At 36.5% G+C, this 27,776-nt stretch overlaps 3 protein-coding genes across 3 annotated transcripts in view; 2 read left to right on the top strand and 1 right to left on the bottom strand.

Annotated features, from left to right (window-relative positions):
- The first annotated feature begins 123 nt into the window (after window positions 1–123).
- scg5 (secretogranin V) lies at window positions 124–4,113 on the top strand. Its single transcript, XM_073817018.1, has 6 exons — window positions 124–244; window positions 588–822; window positions 956–1,105; window positions 1,695–1,807; window positions 3,606–3,659; window positions 3,799–4,113. The coding sequence occupies exons 2-6, from the start codon at window positions 600–602 to the stop codon at window positions 3,913–3,915; spliced, it is 657 nt and encodes a 218-aa protein (XP_073673119.1). The 5' UTR covers window positions 124–244; window positions 588–599; the 3' UTR covers window positions 3,916–4,113.
- A 587-nt stretch (window positions 4,114–4,700) lies between these two features.
- grem1a (gremlin 1a, DAN family BMP antagonist) lies at window positions 4,701–5,823 on the top strand. Its single transcript, XM_073817019.1, is given in 2 exon segments — window positions 4,701–4,807; window positions 4,810–5,823. Coding segments are annotated over 2 exon segments (531 nt in total). The 5' UTR covers window positions 4,701–4,755; the 3' UTR covers window positions 5,289–5,823.
- Window positions 5,824–7,785: 1,962 nt separating this feature from the next.
- The window catches only part of fmn1 (formin 1), a 43,697-nt gene continuing 23,706 nt past the window's right edge, over window positions 7,786–27,776 (bottom strand). The window contains exons 8-20 of the mRNA XM_073852755.1: window positions 26,518–26,659; window positions 24,517–24,604; window positions 23,838–23,899; window positions 21,957–22,045; window positions 21,634–21,763; window positions 21,284–21,430; window positions 21,054–21,113; window positions 19,622–19,742; window positions 12,721–12,813; window positions 11,843–11,894; window positions 11,601–11,750; window positions 9,962–10,043; window positions 7,786–8,148 (exon numbers count right to left, since the gene is read on the bottom strand). Of these exons, the coding sequence (XP_073708856.1) occupies window positions 8,104–8,148; window positions 9,962–10,043; window positions 11,601–11,750; window positions 11,843–11,894; window positions 12,721–12,813; window positions 19,622–19,742; window positions 21,054–21,113; window positions 21,284–21,430; window positions 21,634–21,763; window positions 21,957–22,045; window positions 23,838–23,899; window positions 24,517–24,604; window positions 26,518–26,659 (1,261 nt within the window). The 3' untranslated portion in view covers window positions 7,786–8,103. The remainder of the gene's footprint in view (window positions 8,149–9,961; window positions 10,044–11,600; window positions 11,751–11,842; window positions 11,895–12,720; window positions 12,814–19,621; window positions 19,743–21,053; window positions 21,114–21,283; window positions 21,431–21,633; window positions 21,764–21,956; window positions 22,046–23,837; window positions 23,900–24,516; window positions 24,605–26,517; window positions 26,660–27,776) is intronic.

Below are 27,776 nucleotides of genomic sequence, written 5' to 3'. Positions count from 1 at the left end.
CCAATAATCTTTTATACCTTCCGTATATAATCCTTTTTTCTTCAATCTGTGTCCTTTTACCGTTCCCAATAAAATACAGAAGCATGTTTTAACGGATATGTGGTCGTCACTACGCAAACCAATGATCATTTGTGGAGGTGAGACGATTCGGCTGCTTGGCAACAGAGCAAATGAAGCGAGAAAGAGGAGGAGGACGGCATCTGTGTTGAACTCGACAAACCTCTTTCTCAATCCAGATTACATGGTAGGTTATCGCTTTAAATTTGGTTAGCTGTGTATTTTAAATAGCTACAACACTTTGGGTTTTAGGTTTGCTGAAATATGCTTCTTAATTTGCGGTTGTAAAATAACGGCCTGTGTTTTTCTGTTATCAAGCCTGTTCACTTGTGACGTAGTTTCAAACAGGGATGCGCGTTTTCTCTGAGATCAATAATATCTAAATTATAGCTCAATTTCTTAATTGCCTTTTTGATGAATATACATACATAGGTTTACATTTTTAAGAATATGTCTTATTTAAATCTGCTGTTTTGACATAAAGCGCATCAATAAATTTACACTACATGTTGTGTTTATTATCGGTGTAGTGAACGTCAACGATGGGTTCGTCTCCGAAAATGACACACACGGTTCTTCTGAGTGTCATCTTAAGCTTGATGGCCGTCGTTTCTGGCCGCAGTCCCCGCACGGTGGATAAGGTGTCGGAGGCGGATATCCAGCGCCTGCTGCACGGTGTGATGGAGCAGCTGGGAATCGCGCGGCCCCGAGTCGAGTATCCCGCGCACCAGGCCACCAACATAGTTGGTCCACTCAGCATCCAAGGTAGGAGTTTCTCTGTATAATTGTAGGTAATTGCTACGTTTTTAAAAATGTAATTGATCACTGAGTTTAATAGGTGGTCCTACTTCTTATTATGTGGTTGCCTTCATGTGTAATTTTACACTTTGTCCAACAGGTGGTGCCCATGAGGGACTCCAACATCTCGGGCCATATGGGAACATCCCTAACATTGTTGCAGAGTTGACTGGAGACAGTGTTCCCAAAGACTTCAGCGAGGACCATGGCTACCCAGACCCTCCCAATCCGTGTCCACTTGGAAAGACTGGTATGTTGGTCCAAATGTAACTGAATGCATAAATATGTGACCCTGGACCACAAAACCAGTCATATGGGTCAATTATTTGAAATTAAGATTTATACATCAACTGAAAATTGAATAGATAAGCTTTCAAATATTTGACTGAGATACAACTATTTGAAAATCTGTAATCTGGATGTGCAAAAAATATATATATTATTCAAAAATTAAGTTTTGCTATATTTATGGTAGGAAACTTACAAAATATATTCATGGAACATGATCTTTATTTAATATCCGAATGATTTTTGGCAAAAAATAAATAAATAAATAAATAAATAATTGACCTATACAATGTATTGTTGGCTATTGCTACAAACATACCCATGCAACTTATGACTGGTTTTGTGGTCCAGGGTCACATATACAGTGGTACTACGGTGCTACCATTCATTTCGATTAATAGAAAGTGGAATCAACTTTCTGAGGCAAAGAAAATCTGTTCAATATTTGGTTAGATTAGTATGACAACTTTAAACTTTTGTGAATGGTTTACACATTCACAGAGAATGGGGTACATCCCGCTCTTTGTTTAAAAAATGTGATGTTTTTATAGCCGCTGATGGATGTTTAGAGAACTCTCCAGACACTGCAGAGTTCAGTCGAGAATTCCAGAAACATCAGCATCTCTTTGACCCTGAGCACGACTACCCTGCACTGGCAAAATGGGTAAGTTCACACTTGACACCTTGAAGTAGACTGACTTCTTATTTTCCATTTAAATTAAATTTTTTACACACTTAACCCTGGGTTAACGTCGCTTTTAACCCCGTGACAGGTAATGTCAAATGATGAAGAAAAACATTTAAACTGGAGTAACAAAAAAACTGTTTAATTCTTAGAAAACTTAATAGTACAGGCAGCAATTTATAATATGAAAATGTACAATGCTATCGCTGTTATACAGTCAAACCAAAATTTATGCAGACACCTTCAACATTTCTCACATTATCACAGTTTATTCGCTATAGTTTGGAAAATGCTAATAAAATATGACAAGAACTCAGAGAGAACTGTGTCAGAACAAATTAATTTTGATAATGTCAGGTATGATAAAAAGGTATGTAACAAAAACATAGTCAGATCAAAGTGTCAAATCCAATTTTTGGTCCCAAATTTTTTATCAATTTTACTGGTAGCCCACAGTATAAAGAATTTTGGGGTATAATATGTCAGAAATATCGTCTTATGTATTAATTGTTATCTCCAGATAAATTGAGCAATGAGCAATGTGATACATGAAGCGATAACCCAGGATTCGGTTTACCCGAATAAAAACTCTAACAAATTTTATTCCTTTTCACACAAAGTATGATTTACAGGTACAGAGTTTTGATTAATAAAGACTAATTTTCACACAATTACTTGCAGAATATTATGATTTTAAAACAATTTTAACATCCTGCGCAATTTGAAAAAATACTTTTGAATGTTGTCGTCACATATACAGTGAAACTACGGTTTGACAAAACAGCTTAAATCCGCATAAGAAAGTTAAAATAGCATGGCTGCATCAACATATCAAAATTTCACCTTTATTCTCAAAACATTTTAACTTTATTCTCCTAATTTCAACTATATTCTTGTAATAATTCGACTTTATTCTTGTAATTCCGATTTTATTGGGTTTGCTGTAGGGGATATTTCCAACACAATGGCGCATTGACCTTTAGCGACACTCCCCAGATATTTGAATTCTGCACAGCCGCAATATGTACTTCAAGCAGCATAATAAAAACGCAGAAATACGTGCCTGTACCAACGGAACAAAAATGTGCCACGGTCACATATTGAATGTGTGTTTTAGCATCACTCTTTGGACATTACACTTTGCAACTGTTGCGAAACGCACAGTAAGGTAAGTAATCACGGTGTTGCCGAAATGTATATAGAGGCATGTATTTTCATGAACCTGGGTTGGAATTAGCCACCTATTGTCACGTAAATAAAAGGAAGGGTCTGGGTCCAGGTGCAGGGAAAGGATATTTATTAATTAAACAAATAAACAAACAAAGCAAAAGGCCAACACGGCACAAAACTAAACATAAACTGAAACACAAAATAACAAAATCCAGAACACGATCAAAAGCCAGGAATCTTCAAGAACACAACATAACACACAGGACAGAAGACAATGCAGCCATGAAGCAGGAGTGAAAGGTGAGAGTTTTTAAAGACCAGATAATAGTGAACAGCTGTGAGTGAATCAGTGCTAATGACAAAGACAGGTGAATGCAATCAGGAAGTGCAGTGTAGGGAAGGGAAAACAGCGACCCCAAGTGGCTGAGGGAGGCCCCACAGCCCAGATCATGCCACCTATTTGCCAAAATATGAAATACTTACTAATTGCCATGAGAGTGTGTTATAATAGTTAATGTACAGATAGTCTATAGTTTATATATTGCACAGATGTATAAATACAGGTCTGTAGCAGACTGCACTAAATATCTGTTTTTATTTTTTTCAGAATAAAGGACTGTTGTATGAAAAACTGAAGGGTGGGCCAAAAAGAAGAAAAAGGGTAAGCTATAATTTTCTGAGCATTTTGGTTGATTCTTTGTCAGAGGCTCAACACATTAATTATTAGACGGAGCACTGTTACATATACATATTGTATTTTCATTAAAAAATGTCACAGGATCTGTCACTGACTGTTTCAGAGTGCAAATCCATATCTGATGGGACAAAGGCTGGATAACGTGGTGGCCAAGAAATCAGTGCCACATTTCCAAGAGGAAGACGAGGTTGAAACTGCTACAAGCAATATCAAGACCTGAACTTCGTGTCATTTATAAAATCTGTACAATGAAAATCTTATCAGTAAAGTCAACATATAATAATGTGTGATATTCAAATGAATCATAGTATTAACAGAGCAGCAAAGAGTGACTGTAATATCAGTGATTACTCTCTTGGCACAACTTTTGTTGTAATACCATTTAATCAAATAAAAATGATGTATATGTTCATGTGCAGGTAACTCCAGCCATGTGTTTTTTTCATAACTTCATGAGTCATCACAATATGCATTCATCCTCTTCTGAGGCACTGGGCCATCCCCAAAATGCTGTGAATGATCCTAAACTGAGAGGAGGCGTGGACTGCCCTATTCTCTTAAATGTGAGCACTCAGAACAGAGCTTCAGACCTTATTTTGACTCTGGCTCTGAGTTCTGGATCATTTGGTTCAAACTATTTTTAATTGTAGTCTGTTATGGTATACAAAGACCTTTGTGAACATAGCTGCAGTCCATGTGAAGAAGCTTGAACCATTATTAATCTGAGGTAAGTCTGGATATCTACTGAATATTTATTCAAAATCACATATATGTGATTTTTGTGAGATGTGTTTATACAAATAGAGAATTAGCAATGTTTAAATTACTTTATATATACATTTGAAGATTGGGAGTTGTGTCCATTTTATGTATATGAAATGTTTTGTAAAATTATATTTATTTTTTTCTTACTAAAACCCATTTTTAGTTTAAACGGGCTATATATATATATATATATATATATATATATATATATATATATATATATATATATATATATATATATATATTATTAACTGTATATTTAATTACATTACCATTTCGTTCTGCATGTGAAAGGATGACTAAAGACGCATTAGCTGTCACTATCGTGGTCTTGTGGCTGCTCTGCAATCGGCGAGGATCAGGGGAACCGGGGGATTTCAAGGCGCCATTCCTCACCCAAATAAATACAGCCCAAACCAGTCGGAACAGTCACCGCAGACACCACAAGCCAGTTCCAGGGGAACGGGACCGCCTTCAGTCGGGGACGAGGTGCTGGACTCCAGCCAGGAGGCTTTACACGTAACGGAGCGCCGTTACCTCAAACTTGACTGGTGTAAAACGCAGCCGCTGAAACTGATGATCTACGAGGACGGCTGCCAGCCCCGCGCCATCATCAACCGCTTTTGTTACGGACAGTGCAACTCATTCTACATACCTCGGCACGTTTATCAAGAGGACAGTGCGTTTCAGTCGTGCTCAGTGTGTAAGCCAAAGAGTTTCACCACCGTTACCTACACGCTTAACTGTCCCGGGCAGATTCCCAGCACCAGGAAAAAGCGCGTCCGCCGCGTCAAACAGTGCCGTTGTACTTCTGTCGACTTGGATTAAACTTGCTTACAAAAGTATTTGTACAGTCAACAAAGAAGTAGAAGTACAATTGATACAGTTAAATGTACTATAAACAAGTTTGATAAGTTATAATACTATAAAATAGTGACATTAAAAATATGCTTATTTTATAACATTTTTCTCCACTGTGTGGAGCAAGATTTGCGCATTGATGCAAACAGCTTATTTTGTGGCTTGATTTGTAATGTAGGATATGGGTGTAAATAAGCATTTTTTTGTTAATTGATCAAGTTACAGCCTTTTTAATCACTTAAAGAAATTAGGTAAACATTACAGAAGTGAAATGCGTTGAAAATTTGTTTTTATATTAATGAAAACTTTTTACAAACTTGTTACTGTGATTAAATGGCAATGTGATGAAGCAACATAACTGTCATGTTCATCAAAGTAAATATTATATTCTTTCACATGTACATTATCTTTGTTCAATATTCTGTAATGATTTAATATGAGCATAAAGAGTTACTCAAATTTGTTACTCAATATACAAAATAAAAGTACTGCCTTTTTCTAAGTCAAATGTTGAGAGTGCTTTTTTCAACCCTTAATAGTTTAGACTGGTGAAAATCCCAGAAAAGATTGAGCTGACTTGTAATATAAACATTTCTTAAAGGTTTCTCATTTTGAACAGCATTCATTCAAAGGGATTTTGTTGGGTTCTACACAGGATCCACTACACTGACAAACAGGCTGTCATTCTCTAACTTTGCAGTCTTGAGGAAAAGTGTCACACAAGCAGGTGCACCTCTTTCTGACCTTGGCAAAAATGTAAGTGCCTGCCCTGGGTCTTACACTACAAGTCCCAAGTTTTTGAACAGTGAGATTTTTATTGTTTTTTCAACAAAGTCTCTATATGCTCACCAAGCCTACATTTATTTGATCCAAAGTACAGCAGAAACAGTGACATTTTTAAACATTTTTACTATTTAAAATAACTATTTTCTATTGGAATATATTTTAAAATGTACTTTAGTCTTATGATTTCAAAACTAAATTTTCAGCATCATTACTCCAGTCATCAGTGTCACATGCTCCTTCAGAAATCCTTCTAATGTGCTGATGTGCTGTTCAAGAATATTTTTTTATTATCATCAATATTTAAAAAAGCTTTACCATTCAAAAGCTTGGAGTCAGAAATTATAGAAATTAATACTTTTATTTAGCAAGGATGCTTTAAATTGATCAAAAGTGAAGATGAAGACATGTATAATGTTACAAAAGATATCTATTTTAGATAAATGCTATTCATCTGAACAGGGCCGTGCAGAGACCTTTAAAGGGGCAGGTGCTCTAAGTATAAAAAGGGCATCTGAAACAAGGCATTAAGAGCCCCTCGGGTCCATCACCTCATTGTAGGCATCCAGTTACTTATGTAACAAGTAACAATGTCATTAATAAGACAAATTATGCATTATTTGAAGTTTAAATTGCGTTTCAGGACTCAAACAACAGAATCAGTAATATTTTTTCACTTTGTATTGTATTGTACAATTTGCATTGTATTGTAAGATTGTAGACAACAGGCTTTACTGCAGAGTATAGAAATAAAACGAACATAATAAGGAAGGAATTTTATTTCACTATTTAAAATATTTTAAATTTCAATTTAAGGCAAATTGTGACCCTTTTTAAGAGCCGCAGAAGTAAAATGAACAGTATGAGTAGGATTTGACAATGTACGGTAGAAAATTAAGGCATAAAATGGCATGATTTATAATTCAGATACAGCTTCACACAAAACAAAACAAAATATCTTATACAATGGAATTTTAGCCTTTATACCCTTAAAAGGGATAAATCTAGTTTATCATTTATTATATTTATTTAAAACATACATATTACTGTCTTTTAGATTCTTAGAAGGCACATTAACTTCTTTCACATTTACAACTCTGTGTTTGCTGCAAAACAACGTAGGTCGATAATTGCAATAATTTGACCATAAAGAGCTGAAAAAATGTGGAAAAGAAAAAGTCATTCTCTGTCACAAGGGGGCGCTTTAAGAGCGCTGAAATATTAAGGTTTCCCCAGTAACGGCTGTATACAAATCAGCATTAACGCTGTTTATCAGGCAATAAATGAAAAGGAAAACGACATGTTTCTGAGGACAGTCGGTTCCCTTCAGATACATTCATATAAAGACATCAGTCCCGCGTTTTGACTTTGAAACCTATAGCATGCATATTTATTCAATGACATCATTGCCTTTTGAAGTTTAATCCAGCCCTATCGCGATTCTCGTCTTTTCGTCCCCAAATGTACGACCTCCTAAATTATAATTAAGTATTTTCTTATACTATTTAACATATTTTAAACTTGTTATGGCCTTAAATTTGATACAACTAAATTGAGGAGTTTTTAGGACCTGCAGGTGCCCTCTGACAGAAGGGCACTTTGGGCATCTGAGCAAAAGGGGCGGGTGCTCGAGCACCCTCCGCCCCCCCCCCCCCCCCCCCTCTGCACGTGCCTGCATCTGAACTTTCTATTCATCAAAGAAACCTGAACATATTCTACTCGGCTGTTTTCGACAATAAAAATAATAAATGTTTTTTGAGCGGCAAATCAGCTTTGAAATCAAAGGAATAAATTAAATTTTAAATTATATTCAAATAGAAAGCAGTTATTTTTAAATAGTAAAAATATTTCATAATTGTACTGTTTTTGTTGTACTTTGGATCAAATAAATGCAGGCTTGGTGAGCAGAAGAGACTTCTTTAAAAAAACAATCTTTTAATGACTGGTAGTGTAAATATAAATGTATCCTCTTCGTTCTCTTTGGAAATGGCAGAGGGAGTTAGCCGGTGGTCAGACTTGCTTCTTTCAGACGCAGTCTCTCTTTCTGAAATATGGAGAAATACACATCATTATCAAGTCCCATTCAGCTGTGCATGCATTATGAATGGAGTAGTTCAATAATTTACTCACACTCAGGCCATCTAAGTTGTACATGAGTTTGTTTCTACAGACTTGGAGAACTTTAGCATTACATCTTACCAGTGGATCCTTTGCAGCGAATGGGTGCCATCAGAATGAAAGTCCAAACAGCTGATAAAAACATTACAATGATCCACAAGTAATCCACACACCAGTCCAACAATCATTGTCTTGTGAGATGAAAAGCTGTTTTTCTAATAACCAAATTAAATATTAAGGCTATAACTTTAAACTGAAACAACGGTTTGAAGTTAAAACATCTTAATTACAGATTTGTTTCTTACAAACATAGCGTTTCACTTTACAGGACATTAATTAATTGACTGGAATCATGTGGATTATTGTGATGAGTTCATCAGCTGCCTAAACTCTCATTCTGACAGCACCAATTCACTGCAAAGGTGAGCAAGTGATGTAATAATAAATTCTCCAAATTTGTTCAAAGGAAGGCGAGCACATTTTCAGCAAATTTTGATTTTGGGTGAACTATTCCTTTAAGAAGGTTTTAAAAACCTAATTCATGAAGTACAATAGCACATACAGTTGTGGTCAAAAGTTTATATACACCTTGCAGAATCTGCTAAATGTTCATTATTTTACCAAATCAAGAGGGATCATACAAAATGCATGTTATTTTTTTTATTTAGTACTGACCTGAATAAGATATTTCATATAAAAAACATTTACATTTAGTCCACAAGAGAAAATTATTGTTGAATTCATAAAAATTACCCTGTTCAAAAGTTTACATCCCCTAGATTCTTAATACTGTGTTGTTACCTGAATGATCCACGGCTGTGTTATTTTTTTGTTTGGTGATAGTTGTTCATGAGTCCCTGGTTTGTCCTGAACAGTTAAACTGCCTGCTTTTCATCAGAAAAACCCTTCAGGTCCCACAAAACATTTTTGTGTACCCTTTCCAACAATGACTGTATGATCTTGAGATCCATCTTTTCACACTGACGACAACTGAGGGACTCATATGCAACTATTACAGAAGGTTCAAACGCTCACTGATGCTCCAGAAGGAAAAACGATGCATTAAGCACCAGGGGTGTAAACTTTTGAACAGAATAAAGATGTGTACATTTTTCTTATTTTGCCTAAATATATTTTTTCCATTTCATTTAGTACTGCCCTTCACAAGCTACAGAATATACTTACATGTTTCCCAGAAGACAAAATAAGTGATATTTACCCTGATCTTCAAATTCAAAATGTTTTCACTCCCTGGCTCTTAATGCATTTTTATGTGAAATATCTTATTGAGGTCATTACTAAATAAGAAATAACATGCATTTTGTATGATCTATCCTATTTTGGTAAAATAATTACCTTTTCATCTTGCTCACCAATGGATTCTCTGCAGTGAATGGGTGCCGTAAGAATAGGAGTCCAAATGCAGCTTTTCACTTCACAAGACATTAACTAATGGACTGCAATCATGTGGATTATTGTGGTGTTTTTATCAGCTGCCTAAACTCTCATTTTGGCAGCACCCATTCGCTGCAGAGGATCTACTGCTGAGCAAGTGAAGTAATGATAAATTCTCCATATCTGTTCTAACTAAGGTGAGTACATTTTCAGCAAATTCTGATTTTGGCTGAACTATTCCTTTAACAAGAGTCCTGATTCATGAAAGTACAATAGTTACTAGTGTTTGAACCACTTATCTATCTGCCACCCACACCTCAGCAAAGATGAAGGCCGACTCTTACCAGTCCATTCGCATTCGCCCTTCTGGTCTCAATCTTCTTCTCTGCTGTCATGTTGCGCACTGACTGTTGGGCCTCTTTGATTCTGAGGTCAAAAAGTGAAGAAATTGTATTTTATGTAACCATAATGTTTCAATTTCAGCAAGTTTTAATGCTGAAATTCACTAGGGGGTATTCATACTTGTATTTCGGTTTGTTTGGTTCATTTGGTCCGGACCAAAAAGGAAAATGACACATTTGGTCCTGGTTCGCTTAGCGTTCACACTGGCATTTTTGACAGCGAACCTAAAGATACCGAACCTAAAGGCGTAGTGATATGTTTACAACCTGTTGGGTCGGGTTGAATGACATATATTTCATGATGGAACTCACTGAACACCTGCTCAGCACCACTTTAAGCTGACTACATCTAGGGCCTCAGCTGGACTAAGCATGCTCATTGTTGTGTGTAAATGATTTTATTTTACCACCTGTGAACTCACGAAGAGCTCATAAAAGGAAGTTTACCTCTTCGTTGCTCCACGTTTGCCCTCTGCTCATTTTGTTTTGGATACACAGCGTGTTCCCTTCTTAGAATCATGTCGCATAGCCTTGCATCTTGTCATTATTTCCTGTTTTTGGTTAGTTTAAAAGCATTGCATCAATCGAACCGTTTGGAGTTTGTTTGGAAGCGAGCCAAGACCCATCTTTTTAGGGTGTGTTCACACTTGTCATGTTTGGTTCGATTAAAACGAACTCTGGTGCGATTGCTCTGTTAGTGCGGTTGATTTGAGTAAGTGTGAACGCTGCCACCCAAACCCTGGTGCGCACTAAACAAGCGGACCGAGACCGCTAAAAAGATGGGTCTTGGTCTGCTTCCAAATGAACTCTGGTGCGGTTCGAATGAAATATGAATGCAACACGGACCAAATACTTCTAAACTAATCAAAAACAGGAAGTAATGACAAGATGTGACGCTATGCGACATGATTTCACGAAAGGAACAAGTGGTGTATCCAAAACAAATCGAGCAGAGGGCAAACGTGGAGCAACGAGGAGGTAAAGTGCCTTTTATGAGCTCTTGTGAGTTTGCAGGTGGTAAAAATAAAATCATATACGTGCAACAATGAGCGCACTTAGTCCAGCAAATGGCATTGCATGTATTCGGCTTGAAGCGGTGATCATCAGAATGATCAGTGAATGGGTACTTAAATGCACCTTTTCCTTTTGTTTGGAGTGTTCGGTGAGTTCCGTCACAAAATATTTGTCATTTAACATGACCAATCAGGTTGTGAATGTATCAATATGCCTTTAGGTTTGGTATCTTTACGTTCGCTGTCAAAAATGCCAGTGTGAACGCTAAGCGGACCAGGACCAAATGTATCATTTTCCTTTTTGATCCGGATCAAATGAACCAAATGAACCAAACAAATCGAACTACAAGTGTGTACAGATCCTTAGCGGTCTCGGTCCACTTGTTTAGTGTGCACTAGGGTTCGGATGGCAGCGTTCACACTTACTCAAATGAACTTCACTAAAAGTGCAACCACACCAAATTTAATTTTAATCGGACCAAACATGACAAGTGTGAACACAACCAACAACAACCACAAGTGAAGAAGTTATCATTAACTAGATGCTCAAGATGCTGTTAACTTCTCACCTCTGATTGGATATGACCTTGTTCTCTCTCTTCCACCTGATTTTGAAATCATTGCAGAATTCAAACCAAAGTGTGAAAACATGACCAGGCACAATCTCTTGCTCTCCAGAGCGTGGCTTCAATCCGAAATACTCTACGAGTTCAGAGAAGCTGAGGAAGGCAAGAGATGAAGCAAAGCTGAAGATAATCTCAAAAATGTTTACGAAGTTTGCATTTTTATAATATTTTGAATCATGTGCTACCTTTTACGTGCTGATATCACTTGATGTTCCACTGTAATTAGCTCTTTTTGTGCTGTAGATTGAAAAATGTATATTAACAATTAGCCAGTCATATTATAATCAACACAACAGTTAATATTAAGAGCCAATATCTCTTCTATTATTTCAAGATCTTTACTTTTCCTCTTTAACAGTGATAATGCACTGCTCTGTCAAACTCCAAACAGCATATTGTTCTATGATTCACAGCCTTTCTACGAGGGCCTCAAAAACAATGTTGAAACTCCTTTACTAAGAAGTCTCCTTCATTTCCAAAGTCTCCCTGATTCCTATCTCTGTGTCTGTCTTCTGAACCTGACCAGCTATCTCGTACAGGTACGGAGTCACAGACACTTATCAGGTCCCCAAAAGAGCACATGGCAGATATTCTTCATGACTGCAGGATGTGTGCTGTCTTATCTGTGTAGCGGAGACAATCAAATAATTGTAGTAGGAAGAATGTGAGGAAAGGAAACGCTTTGCTGCTATGTGCATAACATAAACATGTATATAAATATATACATAAACCACAATCAGAATATATCTTTAAATATTTGTCTGGTTTACTACAGCTAGCGCTGTCTCATTCAGCTGTGCTGTAGTAAATGACGACAAGTTTATGTCTCCATATATCTGCCTGTATGATCTGCAAAACAAAACAATCCTGTATACAATCTAAGCAAACTTTTGTACTCCTCTCCACCATCAATCATCTAGAGAGGACTTTATATCTGAACAAGGTAGATGAGAGGGATTGGCTGATGTGACAGAGCACATAAATAGAAGACTTAAAAACGTTGAATACAGATCCTCTTCTCAAGGTATTGTGGGCTGATCTCACGCATCTTGGCATAGCTCACCGTTGGCAATGAAAATGTCCATTTTCTCCTTGAAGGGATGTACGTGCTCGTGAGATGAGTTGGTACACACAGTTAGGACATCCTTTTCACAAACTGTACGAGACAAAAACAATAACATTGGGTTAGAGTAAAGTCCCTGACCAGGTCCAATTTGCACAAGTCAGTCATTGTAAAACAGTTTACACTAAGTTTTACGCAATATTTTAGCCGAAAATAAACAGTCAGATTTTTTTCTGTTAGACCACCATGAGTGCTTACTTTTTATTCCAATATCCCAGATTTTGAAGAATAAAATGCCACAATGAAGCTAGATACATTTCTAAACTATTTTTTTTATGATCTTTGCAGATGCCTTCTAAGGTGGTTTAGTGTACATTTATATTACATTAACAGCAAGTTCCCTTATGTTTTAGAAACTTCAAAAGCCAAGAAAAAGCACAAAACTGCTTCTTTCTAATCACAATACTAAAATACTTGTATGCTAATATGTAACTGAGATGCTATTTTACAAATAGAGAGTTTGATAAAAATGAATGATTCAGCCATCACTGGTGACGCAAATATATATACCGTTCAAAAGGTTAAGATCAGTAAGACTTGTAATGTTTTTTAAAAAAAGTCTCTTATCCTCATCAAGGCTGATTTTATTTGAACAAAAAAATAGAAAAGAAGAAAAGAATTCAATGTCACATGATCCTTCAGAAATCATTTTAATATGCTGAATTATTATTAGAATTATTTATGTTGGCAAATATTTTTTTTGAAACCTGTAATACGTTTTTCAGGATTCTTTGCTGAATAAAATGTTAAAAACAACAGCATTTATTCATAATAGAAATCTTTTCTAACAATATAAGTCGTTGCTATAACTTTTTAATCAATTTAACACATCCTTGCTAAATAAAAGTATTAATTTCTTTACAAAGAAAAAGAAAGAATAAACATTTACTGACCCTAAACTTTTGAACATTAGTGTATATTGCTAGAAAACATTTATATTTTAAATAAATGCTGATTTTTTTGCTGATTTATCAAAAATCCCGAAAAAAGTATCACAGGTTCCAAGAAATATTAAGAAGAACAAGTTTCTAGCACTGATATTAAATCTGTATATTTGAATTATTTCTGAAGGATCATGTGACACTGAATGAGTAATGATGCTGAAAAGTAAGCTTTGATCACAAGAATAAATTTGATTTTAATGTATTATTCTGTTTTACATCAGAATAATATTTCACAATATTAATTTATTTTTCTGTATTTTTGATCCTAAAAACACAGCCTTGATGAGCATAAGAAACTTCTTTAAAAATCATTAAAAATCTTACTGATCCCAAACATTTAAATGGCAGTTTATATATACACACACACACACACACACACACACACACATGTTGGGTTTACATGTTTTATGGGGACATTCCATAGGCGTAATGGTTTTTATACTGTACAAACCGTACTTTCTATCGCCCTACACCTACCCTACACCTAAACCTAGCCCTCACAGGAGACTGTGCACACTTCTACTTCCTCAAAAAAACTCATTGGGCATGATTTATAAGCCTGTTTCCTCATGGGGACCTGAGAAATGTCCCCACAAGGTCAAAATCTACTGGTATTCCTATCCTTGTGGGGACATTTGGTCCCCACAACGTGATGAATACCAGGTACACACACACACACACACACACACACACACACACACACACACACACACACACACACACACACACACACACACACACACACACACACACACACGCATATATAACGTTTTGCTATCACGTGAATATATAATTAAAAAACAGTTACTTTATATATTGTTATTAATATATGTTTACTGTATTTTTGATCAAATAAATTATATTATTGGAGTTACCAATACAAATTTTAATAAAAATTTATTTTAAATATAATGTATGTGGTCATGTTTGTCACTCCACTCTTGCCACATTTTGAAGTGCCTTTTTTTTTTACTAGGAATCAGCCAGCTTCAGAAACTTCAGATTAAGTTGGTTTTATCAAGCCATATAAAATCGCAGCTACTGTAATCAAAGCTATTAGCACATCGCTGATTACTTTGCAGATGGAATGAAAGTGCTTTCTGTCAATGAAGTAAATTCTGTCAGTGCCTTAATTACAACATCACTGCAGTGAATTATGCCGATTACATCTGTAAAAACAAAGATTACAGTAAATTGTTTTCGATAATGAGTGGTTATTGTGAAAATGTCAACATGAGTCTAAAAAACTTTCCAAAGTCTAAAAACAAGTTGAGTGACAGCATCTACTGTAGGTATGTTGAATTTGTACTATGTTTTGATATATCAGCCTAATTGTGACGAGCTAAGTAGAGCAATTGCTTTATTTTCCTTCCGTTATAAACAAATAAAAATGTGATGATTTGTTCACATTTGTTCATGATTTGTTCACCCTTACGCCATTCCAAACTTGTATGACTTTGTTTTGTGTTAAAGGAGACCTATTATAACCCTTTTCAGTTCAGGTTTCAGCACAAAATACCCTACAGATAATTTATTATATCATTTTAAAAATGCCAATTTTGAGCAGAAGCAGAAACACTCTCACACTTGCTGCTCCCCAACCCCTTTTCTAGAATAGGACTGTGCATTAACACCTCATACCTCAGATACTCTGCTAAAAACCATCTGTTTGGTTTCAATTATTATGTCTATCACACTGAAATCATGCGTTTTAAACCATATTAGTTTAAACTTCTGATACAGTTTTCTTGGTGCATACATTCAAAGCATGTGCACAGAAAGCCAGTGTCAACTGGCATGTGAGTACTAAACTAAGTTCTCTTTCATGACTTATTGCGCTTAAACTGTCAAATACACACAAGTTGATGTTAAAAACACACAGTCGTTACAAAAACAGTTGGTTATATCTGTGAAGGTAAACAGTTGGGAAAGAATCACATGTTTATATTAGATCTGTGTAGCAGCAGCTCAACCTTTTCACACGGTTTAAAATATTCCATCTAACCCCAAAGAGTGTCGCTGCGTCCGAAATCGCATACTTCCCTACTATATAGAACGTGAAAAACAGTATGTGAGGCGAGTAGTATGTCCGAATTCATAGTATTCGAAATACAGTAGGCGAGAAGTACCCGGATGACCTACTGCTTCCGCCCGAATTCTGCAGTACGCATCCAATGGACACCCCTGGAGAGGAGTTGTTATTCGAAAAAATGGCGGAAAGTGGAGACGCGGCGGATGTAATTTGTCCGAATTCCATTCATACTACCCATATTCATACTATATAGACCTTTTTCCTGAACACGGAAGTAAGTCCGACTCTTAACTGAAAAAATGCTTTGCATTTCCGGTCTGCATTGTTTCTAGTCAAATTAGGGTATATTCCGAGCTAATAAACTACTGTTAAACCTATTAAAGTGTTTTTAAAAAGCACATGGCTCCATAGCGCCATCACTTGGCAATGTCGCAATGACCGTCATTTGTCAGTGCCTCACTTTAATGAGTGTGTAGATGACACAAAGCAGCGGACCTTAGCTACATTAAAAACAGATGGACGCTATTTAAATGGGTTCCTATGGAAACCGGAACAGAAAAGCATTCAATCTGACGTTAGAATTTGTAATGGCGGCGCTCATCGTTCACTCAGGAAAAAGGTCTATAGAACGTACTGTTTTAACGGTCATGAAGTACGTTTGAATTTAAATGTAGTACCTACTGAAGCAGTATGCGATTTCGGACGCAGCATGAGTTTTTTTTAGGCGACCGTTATTTTAGAATGTTTCGCATTACTGTTTCCATGGCGACGCGTCATGTGACACACCGCAGCCACAACAACACTGTAAGACACATGGATCGCTTTTATTTCGTTTCTCCTTTTTTATTATTAATATTCACAAGCATGCTCACTATATTATGAAATATCTGATATTCCGATTTCGAAATATGTGCAAGTAAATGTATTTAAAAGTTCAAACACTTTTATAATGACCGCGTTAGTTGATCTATACCGGGTGATGGGCGCCGCCATGTTTGTTCGCGCTGAATCCGAGCTGTGGGATTTACAACACGCCTCTCCTCCAGAAAGACATTAAAGTAAGTCTCTGGTGAGCTGGGAGAAGACGAAAGTGAACTTTATAGTTACCTACATAATCTGTATATGATTTCAATAAAACATGTTGTCAGAATATATTTGTAGGATCATTATTGCCGCTTTCATAGACATAAGTGTGTATTTTACAAACTATTAATGTATGGTTTTGTTAGTACGTATATACAGTAAGTATATACAGCAATATACAGTAAATACAGTAAGTCTTCTCTGAGGCTGAGACTCTAAATCAGAGGTTCTCAACTCTGGCCCTCGAGGTCCACTTTCCTGCAGAGTTTACCTCCAACTTTGATCAAACTCACCTGCCTGTAACTTTCTTGTAATGATGAAGAGATTGATTAGCTTGTTCAGGTGTGTTTGATTAGGGTTGGAGCTAAACTCTGCAGGAAAATGGACCTCGAGGGCCAGAGTTGAGAACTCCTGCTCTAAATAGTGTTCTGTGCTCGTCTATGCAGCCAACGACAGAACAGCAAAGTCCCTTTAAGGCAAGTCATGTCACTCGGCGGCCATCTTTGAAACGACTCTCGGGCATACAAGTGCAGCTCCTATCTGTTTGAATGGGGAAACATCAAATTCTCCAAAACTGTTCACCAAGCTTACGATTAAATTTCATATTTTAAATCTCCAAAGAAATCCAACAAGAACTGCCTCATAAATATGGTTCCTTGTGCTCCAATAGCGTGACAAAACGCTTATTTTTCCGGCTAGATGAGCCAGTGCGCATGCGCAGTACTGAGCACACGTCTAAGAGCGCCGATTGTTTCTATAGCAACCGGGACTTCTAACGGCAGCTGCAGTGACGCGCTGACTTTTCTAATCAACGATTGGCTCTTTCACTAAGAAGGCGGGGCTTCGCGGCCATAACGAGCGTTGCATGTTTCCCCATTCAAAACTACACGAGTGACATGTCTTGGGTATTCTATAGTCTTTGAGAACAGTTAGCATGATTTGCTCAAACTTTCGCCATGGCGTTAGAACTGAAACAAGAATTGTGGTGCTGTGAGTGAAAATGTGCAGGTTAAGGGGCGTAATATTATCATAAGATCCCTATACCACGTCGCCGGGGGAGCGAAATCTTAACATGCTTGCAGAAAAAGTTACTGGGTTGTCTTTTTTCACGTTTCTGGGTTGGTAGATGCACTTGGGACCCGTTTATAGAACTTAAACATGGGAAAAAGTCGTGATATGTCGCCTTTAAAACTGTTTTTCAATGAGGTCCAAAACAAGACTGGACTCCAGTCGCTATCACTGAATGAAAAATTTGATTTGTGCTTCATTGAAAAAAGAAAGATTATTTTTTAAAAACACTATTCGTTTAAAGCCTTTTTGTTTGCACTTGTTCCTAACCTCCTGGCTTTAACCAATGAACAAGAAAACACAATAGAGCTGAAGCTCCACCTGTGACAGAGTCAGAGGTTATCAAATGTCTTTTTCTCTGGGGAAGATCTGTTTTGATGCACGTCTGATCGCATCCTCAGATAGCCATTGTACCAACCGTGGACCTACGCAGCACTGTTTGTTCACCGTCCAATCAGAGAATCAGAGGAGCCAGTCTCCTGCCCCAGTCATAATACACCCTGATGGGAACCCAGGACTGTTGGATACGCTCCATCTGCATCTCACTCCAGATAACGCTACACACACTACTGTTTTCATTAAGCATTTGTGTAAACTGTGAACACGGCTGGCAACGACGAAGAAGTTGATCTTTTCCACAGCCTTTCTACAAGAAATATCGATTGATTACAGTCTAGCTTGATTAGGTCCTCATATGTAGTTTCCGCCAAGGCGGCTCACAGCTACATTCAGGTTTTCTCAACTGTGCACCACGGTGAGCCAAACCACAATCACAAAGAGATCAAAAAGATGTCTCAAACGCAAACCAGATGAATCAGCTATGGAGACGCAGAGCATTAGATGTGCTTCACAATGTTGTCATAATTGTCTCTGGAAAATATCACAGGGACATTCCCTTTTTGTGTAGGCACACAGTGACTAATTTGATTAGTGCAGCACTTTCCTGCTCCGCAAAATGACATCGCAGACAAATGTGGTCACCTTGAGCAGCCAAAACCTCAGTGGGTCCCGTAAGTAATGCACCCAAGACACCAAAAATCGAACAAACACAGCAGAAAAACAAAAAAACAAAGACATGATTCTCTCGCAGTCATGAGGGGAGTTCAAACAGCAGGAGAAAAAAAAAAGGGAGAGCGCGATGGGCCAGATTTGGCAGTCTCTCCGTCGCCCGATAAGAAAGGCTTGTTGAGAGGTAAAGAAAAGAATCTCTGACACACATCTGCAGGGCCACACTGAACTCGGACTGATACAGTGTAGCACGAGAACGGCAGTGCATCTCAGCGCAGATAAAGCCCATCCCGCCAGCGATAAGCCGCTCTTCTCTCAGATTACATAAGCGCCAAAGCACTGTAGCCTTTGGCCCCTCCGACGGAGCTACAGAATCACACAATGCTAGAAGCATCTGATGGGCAGGATTAAAGTCATATCTAAAAGGCGCCAGGGCAAAATCACACAGACTCCGCTTCGTCTCCGCATCTGTGTGTGCACATATGTGCATACGCAAACATGCCTGTATATTCCACCTGATCCAATGTGGTTTAATAATGAGTTGTTGCTAACAGATGCTGTGTAAATCCTCAGGATTCAACTGGAGCCATGTTGCAGGACTGTAATCAGCCATCCATCCAAACTCATGCAATCTAGCTTCTTTTGATGCTATAGTAAATCAGTGGCATGCTAACATCGTTTCTGAAGCCCTTGAGGTAATTCTTACCTGTTAAGTCTCTGTTCAGCTTTCTGAGATCCTTTGAGAGGTCATCAAACTTCACTTGAGAGGAAAGGAAAACATCTTGAGGTTCGGGCAAAGGAAAGATGCTCTTTTCTGTCCCAGCGTTCTGAAGGGAGATTTAAGGATTGGTGACATATGTGACCCTGGACCACAAAACCAGTCTTATGTAGCATGGGTATATTTGTAGCAATAGTCAAAAATACACTGTATGGGTCAAAATGATCGATTTTTCTTTTATGCCAAAAATCATTAGGATATTAAGTTTTCATGCTCCATGATGATATTTTGTAAATTTCCTACTGTAAATATAGCTAAACTTAATTTTTGATTAGTAATATGCATTGCTAAGAACTTCATTTGGACAACTTTACTCAGATACACCCTCGGATTCCAGATTTTCAAAAAGTCTTATCCTAACAAATGATTTATTATTCTTATTCTTATTTAGCTTGGTAATGGATATGGAAATGTTCATGTATTTGGTCTTGGCGGAACAGATCTGCTACGCTGCTGCTGCTGCTGTTGGTTATTGCTGTAGTTGCAGATTATTGCTGCTGCTAGCAAGTACAGAACTTGCTAGTGCTAAAGCATATGGTGATAAGGTGCTGTGAGTATTTAAGACATACTGCTGCTGCACAAATAGCATAAAATAACCCGTAGTAGATCTAAACAGGTGGAGCTGGGAAAGGTGGAGGGTTTCAGGTGAACTCTGAAAGCGCGCTGTGAAATGCCCAAGTGAATGCTACCAGCCATTTAAATAGCTGCAAGCTCATTGGTTGCATATGCAACATAAACCAATCAGTCGAATAACTCTGTGATATCATCAGTTACGTTAATAACCCGTCAGCCTGCATCATCTAGAGTTTCGTGGCAGAACTAGGTATTTAATGTATTTACTAACATGAACAAACAATGAATAATACATTTACTACACTATTTATTCATGTTTGTTAATGTTAGTTAATAAAAATACAGTCGTTTATTGTTTGCTCATGTTAGTTCAGTGATTTTAACAATGCATTAGTAAATGCTGAAATTAGCTATGATTAATAAATGCTGTAGAAGTAATGTTCATTCTTATTTCATGTTAACTAATGAAACTTATTGTCCTTATTATCATGAAGCAATTTGGTCAAAACCTTTTTTTTATTTTGATATCATTGTGACAGCACACTGACATTTCTTCTTCTATTCTACTTCTTCATCTAAACTAATACTACTTTGTAAATTGAAAACATTGCATTTTAGTATATTCAAGTTACTGTATGTATGAATTGTATTTTTCATGTGTCACTGAATAAATGAACAGAAAATAAATAATAAAATAATTATTAGAAAAAACTGTTGTGTCATTGACCCTGAAAATAATGTGACAAGAATAAAATTGCATGTGGAGAATGAAATGTTCATGTTTTACCTCATCAAAGTGACGTAGATAGTAGGAAACAATGTAATCCAACAGACTAATTTGGTTTTCCTGTAGATTTATAGAGAATTGTGTTAAAAACGTACATCAAACTGTACACACAATTAGCAAACAGGAAAAATAACAGGTTTGAGGCTGTCAAACATCTCAGTGTGTTTGTGTGTGCGACTAAGGCCTTCACAATGTCAAACATGGGTTTATAAAATGGAGAAAAACGTTACCCTGCTCTTGACGTCTTTAAGCTTGGGAAGAATCTCAAGCCCGAAGCCGTCGGCCTGTCCTCGAGCTCTGCTGCCTCCATTCATATAGTTTCCCAAAGCAAGAACCAGACCCATCACCTCCCTCATGCTGTCTTTCTCCAACAGATACTAAAACACATAAACATTTATTTGTGCATTCATCACACTTCATAACAGAGATGTTGGAGACAAAGCAAGCACTTAGACCTCACTTGAATAAACGGCAGCTGCCTGAAAAGCTGTTTTTGACTGTTAAGAATGCCAGCATTGATACTTTATCAAATGTTTGATAATATCTGAGGTCAGACCCCCTTTGAAAAGTGCCTTTGTACCTTGCAGACGTGAAGAATAATTTCAGTTTTGCGCTGTATGGAGGCAACGGCGTCAGTGAACTTCGACTGAAAAATGAAACAGTGAACTCGACTGGAGAACTCAGGGATCTGGGAGAGTTCATACAGGAACCTGTCAAGGAAAAGCAATGAACATCTGTCAACCTAAAGTGCGTAGTGTTGAAAACACTACTCTGTCTTCGTCTGTCCTCAATGAAGAGAAGTATACATTGCAAAAAGTGCCCTTGTAAGTGACAATTGACGTATCACTAGTCGCTAGTTGCATGAAAAAGTGAGTTATCTGGTGTGCTTCTGGAATATCTCACTGTTCAGGCTTGTCCAGTAGTTTGACCTGCTCCTTGTCTGAGGTTTCATAGTGTTTCTTAATCTTCTCTAACTCCTCAGGCTGCGCTCTCTGGGAGAAACAGAACAGACACGTTCACATGACAACAGACCAATGATGCACACATAGAACTTAAGAAACCACACAGGAACTATCAATTATTTAGTTAGGTTGGAACTGGAACTTCAGCAAAAAGAAGGATTATACAGAATCTGTGGGCCTTTTATGCATTTTCTAGAGTGATTTTGTTGAGAAATGTGAGTTGAATGGATTTAAATACAGTGGAAAGGTTAAATACAGTAAGAATTTCATTAAGGAGTATCCTTGGTACAAGCAAAGCTCAATTTAAACTCAACATTGTAGATCCTTTTTTTTATTTTAAATAGGCAGAAAAAATTGGTTACAGTGTGACATTTTCAATGGAAGTGAATGGGGCAACGTTAAAATATTCAATAGTTTCAGTAGTATAGCCACAAAAGGTGTTTTACCATTATGTTAAAGTGGAAAAACCATACAAGTCTTTTCGGTTTAAAATTCTATACAACTGACCCTTCGCAGAGAGTGACTGACAGGCGATCTGACCAATCATAACGCAGAATTTGCCATTTTTGTCCAACAAACCAGACATGAGAGTAGATTAATGTTGGCGAACTTGAATTTAAACAAATGGTGTGTACTGATGTCTTTTCGGTTGAAACAAGATAACTTCTGATGTTCATTCATGTTTATTTCATGCTATGAGTAGTTAAGAGGAAAAGATGCCGCAAATTTTGACATATTTTTACTATTTATAATAACTGTTTTCTATTTGAATATATTTTAAAATGTAATTTATTCCTGTGATCAAAGCTACATTTTCAGCATCATTACTCCAGTCTTCAGTGTCACACGATCCTTCAGAAATCATTCTAATATGCTGATTTGTTGTTCAAGAAACATTTATGATTATTAATATAATCAATATTTAAAACAGTTGAGCACATTTTTTTCAGGATTTTCTGATGAATAGAAAGATCTAAAGATCAGCATTTATCTGAAATAAAAAGCTTTTGTAACATTATACACTATACTATTCAAAAGCTTGGAGTACGTATCTTTTTTATGGGAAAGAAATGATAGAAATGAATACTTTTATTTAGCAAGGATGCTTTAAATTGATCAAACGTGATGATAAGGCCATTTATAATGTTACAAAAGATTTCTGTTTTAAATAAATGCTGTTCTTCCGAAGTTTCTATTCATCAAAGAAACCTAAAAAATGTATCTTTTCTCTGTTTTCAACATAATAATAAATGTTTTTAAGCAGCAAATCAGAATATTAGAATGATTTCGGAAGGGTCATGTGACTTGAGTAAGGATGCTAAAAATTCAGCTTTGAAATCACAGGAATAAATACATTTAAAAAATATATTTAAATAGAAAACAGTTACTTCAAATAGTAAAAAATATTTCATCATTTTACTGTTTTTGCTGTACTTTGAATCAAATAAATGCAGGCTTGGTGAGCAGAAGAGACTTCTTTAAAAAAACATTAAAAATCTTACTGTTCAAAAACTTTTGACTGGTAATGCATGTATGAAAATACAGCTCAATAAACTAGAATTATTCATGTTAATCGTCACATTTCTGCTTTTAAATCTTCCAAACATTGGCCTCATTCACATTCATTGTAAGCATCTCTATTTTTGCTAGTTTTAAACACCAAAAAAAAAAAAAAAGAGAGAGAAAAAATGCAAAGGGTGCAGAATATGTAGAACTTGGTGAACGATGGATGTTCAAATTCTGTGCAGAACTACTGTTTTGGAGGCTGGGATTGAGCGAGCGCCTGTACATAAGTACATTTCCAGTGTGGCAGGATACTTACATTTTCATAGAGGGCTTCAATAGAATCCAAGTCAACCACAGAATTGTCCAGAGTCAAAACAGCTGTGTAAGGAAGAAGTATTAGAAGACTGATTAGTTATTAGACATGTGAGAAAAAAATAAAACGTTATTAGACATGAGTGTGTCATGGATGTGATATCTAAATGTAAAAGTATGTATCTGAGATGTGTAAAATATGTATTTGAGAGTTTTTTCCCTGTTGGAATTCACTGCTCAATTTGCTGAAATCATCAAAAACATCTGCCTGTCTGACTCTGTTAAGCCAAGCGGTGATGACTTCAAGATTGTCAATGTGAAAAGTATACGTTCAGTAAGTAGGACTGATGTACATGCCATAATGCGGAGAACCTAAAGAATATTTCTAGTGGTAAACCGCAAGACAAGTTTATTTAACAAACATACAGCCAATTTATCCTTAATAAGAGCTGGAGCCAATCACTTTGTTGTAAGATATGTCTCCATATACAGAATTATTTCAACATCATGCCTTAGCTTGCCTTTCGCCATCCAGGCCACACAAATATGTATCATTTTAACATGTCTGTTTATTATTAGTGGAAGAAAAATTAGTCTGGATAGAATAAAATGACACTCTGAGCAGAGCAGAGCTGGTGGTCGAGCATTTCTCAGCATATATGAAGCTGTTGAGTGTGATTTACCTTGTTGGATGTCCTTCATATCCAGATGGAGACTTGAGATTAAGATGCCTACAGCTTGAGAGCGCTTGCCATCTAGCAATTTAATAACCTTAAAAAATGTACATTCGCAAGTCAAACCCCACCACATAACAGCATTTCACTCCTAAATGATTTAGATCAAATGTTTAAGTGCATTCTGCTTGCTCTACCATATGAATACATGGCCGCAAAGACTCATGCTTGTATTATGCAAAAGTGGATTGAATGAATAACAAAAGAATTTAGGGAAATTCCAAACTTCCATAATAAAACCCCCTGCCAAAGGTAACAATGGCACGATCACATTTCATAAACAGGTTCATTTATTTCAAATTATTCTCATTTCCTATATAATTATATCAATTCCAAAGGCATTTGTGGAATCCTGACATTACATATAAGCATTTACTTCAAAAATGGCAGCACCTGATAAATTAAGTTTCTGTTTAAGTTAAGTAGAACTTATAATAAGGTGATTATCAGAGGTGAATGCATGAGTTATGCTTGTGTTCCAGTAATATATACAGTTGAAGTCAAAAGTTTACATACACCTTGCAGAATCTGCAAAATGTTAATTATTTTAGCAAAATAAGAGGGATCATACAAAATGAATGTTATTTGTTATTTAGTATTGACCTGAATAAGATATTTCACATAAAAGACTTTTACATATTGTCCACAAGAGAAAATAATAGATGAATTTATAAAAATGATCCCTTTCAAAAGTTTACATACACTTAATTTTTAATACGGTGGAGTTACTTGAATGATCCACAGCAGATTTTTTTGTAAAGTGATAGTTGTTCATGAGTTCCTTGTTTGTCTGTTTGTCCTGAACAATTAAACTGCTCGCAGTTCTTCAGAAAAATCCTTCAAGTCCCACAAATTCTTCAGTTTTTCAGCATTAGTGTGTTTTTGAATCCTTTCCAACAAGGACTGTATGATTTTGATATCCTTCTTTTCACACTTAGGACTCAGTACAACCAGTACAGAAGGTTCGAACACTCATTGATGCTCCATAAGGAAAAATGTTGCATTAAGAGCCGGGGGTGAAAACTTTTTGAATCTGAATATTAGTGTAAATGTAACTTAACTTGTCTTTTAGGGAACATGTATGAATCTTCTGTAGCTTCTGAAGGGCAGTACTAAATTAAATAAATACGTTATTTAGGCAAAATAAGAAAATGTACACATCCTCATTCTGTTCAAAAGTTTACACCCCTGGCTCTTAATGGATTGTTTTTCCTTCTGGAGCATCAGTGAGTGTTTGAACCTTCTGTAATAGTTGCATATGAGTCCCTCAGTTGTCTTCAGTGTGAAAAGATGGATCTCAAAATCACAAAGTCGTTGTTGGAAAGGTCCAAATACACAAAATGCTGAAAACCAAAGAATTCCCGAAGAACAGCGGGCAGTTTAACTGTTCAGGACAAACAAGTGACTCATGAACAACTATCACTAAACAAAACAAACAAACAAACAAAAAAAAAACATAGCTGTGGATCATTCAGGTAACAACACAGTATTAAGAATCAAGTGTGTGTAAACTTTTGAACAGGGTAATTTTTATAAACTGAACTATTATTTTCTCTTGTGGACAATATGTAAACGTCTTTTATGTGAAATATCTTATTTAGGTCAGTACTAAATAAAAAATAACATGCATTTTGTATGATCCCTGTTATTTTGGTAAAATAATTAACATTTTACAGATTCAGCAAAGTGTATGTAAACTTTTGACTTCAACTGTATATAATTCGGAAGTGTTGAAAAGTGCTCCACCTAGTGGATACTTTTCAAATCTGTACTTTCTAAACCTATTACATTAATGCATTTTGACACTTTTATCCAAAGCGACTTAAAGCACATGCGCAATTTTTTAAAAAATTAGTTGAATCAAACCCACAACCTTGCATTTGCTATATAAATATCTATGTATCCTCTCTATGTCTTATAATTTTTCTCATCTTCAGGAAAGAGCAGTACCTTCCTGGCTTTGGTTTTCTTCTCGTAAGCTTCAGATAGGGGCTTTCTTTTGGTGGGCGATGTGGCTTTAGCAAACAGTTCCGCAAACTCATTGGTGTTTATTATCTCTGGCTCTTCCAGGGAACTCCATAGCATATTGTTCCTTAGAAAAGACAGAAACAGATGATGAGAGACTTTATGATTTTCAAATATTTGATGTTTTCAGCAGTTTCTGCTCACTTCAAGGCTTATCGAGATTTATCTTCACACTTCGATGTCACCGAACAGGCCACGACCGAAGCATTTCCTAATACTGGCATTTGAAAAAAACAAAGTTACATGAGTTATTTACTGTTGCTGGGTAACTAAGCCTGAAAGCAGGAAAAAGAAAATCAACAGGGGCTGAATATGAGTAATCTGATTTTCACATTTTTTCTCCCATAAAAATAATTAAGGAGCCAGGATGACGGCGCACAGCTAAGCTTGACTGGGTTCGGCTTTGGCTTGACAAAATGCTCACGGAGAGAGCAGAAAGCTTTCATGAGGAGTCAAATAACATTGCAACAGCACAGAGGTGGCCGGGGAGCCGAATCCCACAGAAATCCACACCGCCACTAGAGGTCCTGGAAAGACTGCTGCTCGGCCTGTGGCTGGCCCCTCATGCAGACAAATGTCTGCAGTGGTTGGTCTTAAACTTCCCATGAGGTCTGACGAGGGAGAGTTGAAAATGTCAGCGTCACTTGTGGACATGCATTGTGTGTTTGAGGAATGCTGATGAACAATGGAAATGTTTATTTGGAATACAGGTAGAGTGGGATGGTGTTTTTATAATAAGGTTTTATAATTAGTTTAGAATAGTTGTTTGTTATTTAAAAGAACATTGTGTCCAGTGTTCTTATTGTTAACTAAAACTGTCAAAAATCAGTTTTGTTACTTGAAATAAAGCTGAAATATAGATATTAGATGAAAAACATAAACTTACGAAACTTAAACTATAAACTATTAAACTATAAACTTAAACTTAAACTATAATACTGTATTAATGATACCCTTTGTCATGATTTCTTGAAACAATGCAAGTGATGGATGATCAGAAGTCTCTCATCTTATCTGTTATCTATAGTGTATCTATAAGTGTGAAAAAAAATCTACTTTAAATATCTGATATTTTCAGAGATTTATTGATCTTGACACAGTCATGAGGGATCTTAAAAAAATTTAGTTTTATGTTTTTTTATGCTTCTACTAGTTTTTTTTAATAAGACATAGAATTAACTATC

Source organism: Garra rufa, chromosome 13 (genome assembly GCF_049309525.1).
Source record: "Garra rufa chromosome 13, GarRuf1.0, whole genome shotgun sequence".
In the NCBI taxonomy this organism is placed as follows: domain Eukaryota; kingdom Metazoa; phylum Chordata; class Actinopteri; order Cypriniformes; family Cyprinidae; genus Garra; species Garra rufa.
Note: the sequence above shows the minus strand (reverse complement) of the source record. Positions and strands in the feature narration are given on the sequence as shown.

What these genes read in the sequence shown, in the direction of transcription:
- scg5 (XM_073817018.1), top strand. Translation starts at nt 600, where the DNA reads ATGGGTTCGTCTCCGAAAATGACACACACGGTTCTTCTGAGTGTCATC. An exon ending in GTGTCCACTTGGAAAGACTG is followed by an intron (nt 1,106 to 1,694) that starts GTATGTTGGTCC and finishes ATGTTTTTATAG; the next exon opens with CCGCTGATGGATGTTTAGAG. An exon ending in ACCCTGCACTGGCAAAATGG is followed by an intron (nt 1,808 to 3,605) that starts GTAAGTTCACAC and finishes TATTTTTTTCAG; the next exon opens with AATAAAGGACTGTTGTATGA.